Genomic DNA, 1314 nt, shown 5'->3' with positions numbered 1-1314 from the left:
GCTTCCGGCGCCATAGAGTCGGACTCCCGTCACTGTGCCCAGGTTCCCATGGAGGGAGCAGGTAAGCAGTGCCAGGAAGGCGGCGAGTGCGAGGGGAAGGCGCTGCTTCGGCATGAGGACGTGAACACACAGTGCACGGTCCTCTGGCCTGGTGGTGGTGTTGTGGCTCCCATGAGACACTGAAGTCTGAAGGGTCTACTGAGTCTAGGAACAGCAGTTTACTCAGGCGCAACCATGGGCGGGCATGGCCTTAATCAGTGCTGCGGGACAGTGACAATCGATGCCGCGGCGTTGAGGGCTGTTTGATTGCTCGGCGAACCCACCACCCACGGTGACGCTTCTGGCACGCCACGCCAACCGAAGCCTTTCAGCACGTCATGATGGTCATGCAGGCCTGCGGGAGGAGAAACCTGCCAGCAGCGCGTACAAGGTTGGCGCAAACCTTTTTTCCGAACCAATCCCAACTGAAGGCAGGGAGACGCTTTTCGCCGGTTTCGGTAATGGCTCCGCCCGCGGCTGGCGTGGCAGGGTGGCTGTGCCCCCCCCCCCCGCATCGAGTTCAAGGCCGCTTTCTCAAGCCTTTCTGCTCGCACTTCTTCCAACCGGGCACTTTTTTTTAAGCTCCTTTACTGTAGACAGCGAGGAATTTCTGTCGGTTTCGGTGCTGGACAATATCCTCTATTTACCCCCAAGCGCCTTTCCGTCGAACTGAAGTTGGAGGTAAGGGTGTTCGCAGCTGGGCAGAGCGAACGTGGCGAAGGGAATGTCCCGCGACCGAGCAGCAACAGAGGCCATGTACGAAGTCAGCCAGATTGACGACGAGTACACCGACATTGCGGGCACAGCGTAGGGCTGGAAGTAACTCTTCCGGAAGTAAAAAATGACTCGGGAATTACCGAGAGGAGAGCAAGAAAATTGAATCTTCTTGTTCGCCATGAAGACGCGCCAAGGCCCAGCGGCTGTGGTCCTGCTCGTGCCGCTTGTGCTTGCACTGAGTTCAGGTTTCGTGCCACTGAGCACGGGCCTTCGTATCGCCTCCTACAATATTCGGTACGAACTACCCCCCCTCTCCAATTCGCCTTCCTCTTCCGGCTTTGTTATGGCAACACTGCCGAGTGTTAAATTAATTTGTGCCCTTCGCACAGGAGCGGGTCGGGTATGGATGATGTGTATAACCTGAGCCGCACGGCTGAGGCCATCCGCCTCATGAATGTGGATATTGTTGGGCTACAGGAAGTGGACAACAACACCGATCGCCACCCCCACGATAATCAGGTGTGCGCACCCATCGCCACACACTCACCGGCTGATGGT

The 1314-nt window shown here is 57.4% G+C and overlaps 1 protein-coding gene across 1 annotated transcript; it reads left to right on the top strand.

The window, feature by feature from the left end:
* Positions 1–934: 934 nt before the first annotated feature.
* Positions 935–1275, top strand: ACA1_150200 (uncharacterized protein; the record flags this gene model as incomplete). Its single annotated transcript, XM_004340796.1, has 2 exons — positions 935–1050; positions 1146–1275. Coding segments are annotated over 2 exons (246 nt in total), but the record flags the coding sequence as incomplete, so codon positions are not given.
* Positions 1276–1314: the final 39 nt, after the last annotated feature.

The sequence above is a fragment of the Acanthamoeba castellanii genome (genome assembly GCF_000313135.1).
Source record: "Acanthamoeba castellanii str. Neff unplaced genomic scaffold scf7180000084716, whole genome shotgun sequence".
Classification (NCBI taxonomy): Eukaryota; Discosea; order Longamoebia; family Acanthamoebidae; genus Acanthamoeba; species Acanthamoeba castellanii.
This window is presented reverse-complemented; position numbering and strand designations above follow the sequence as displayed.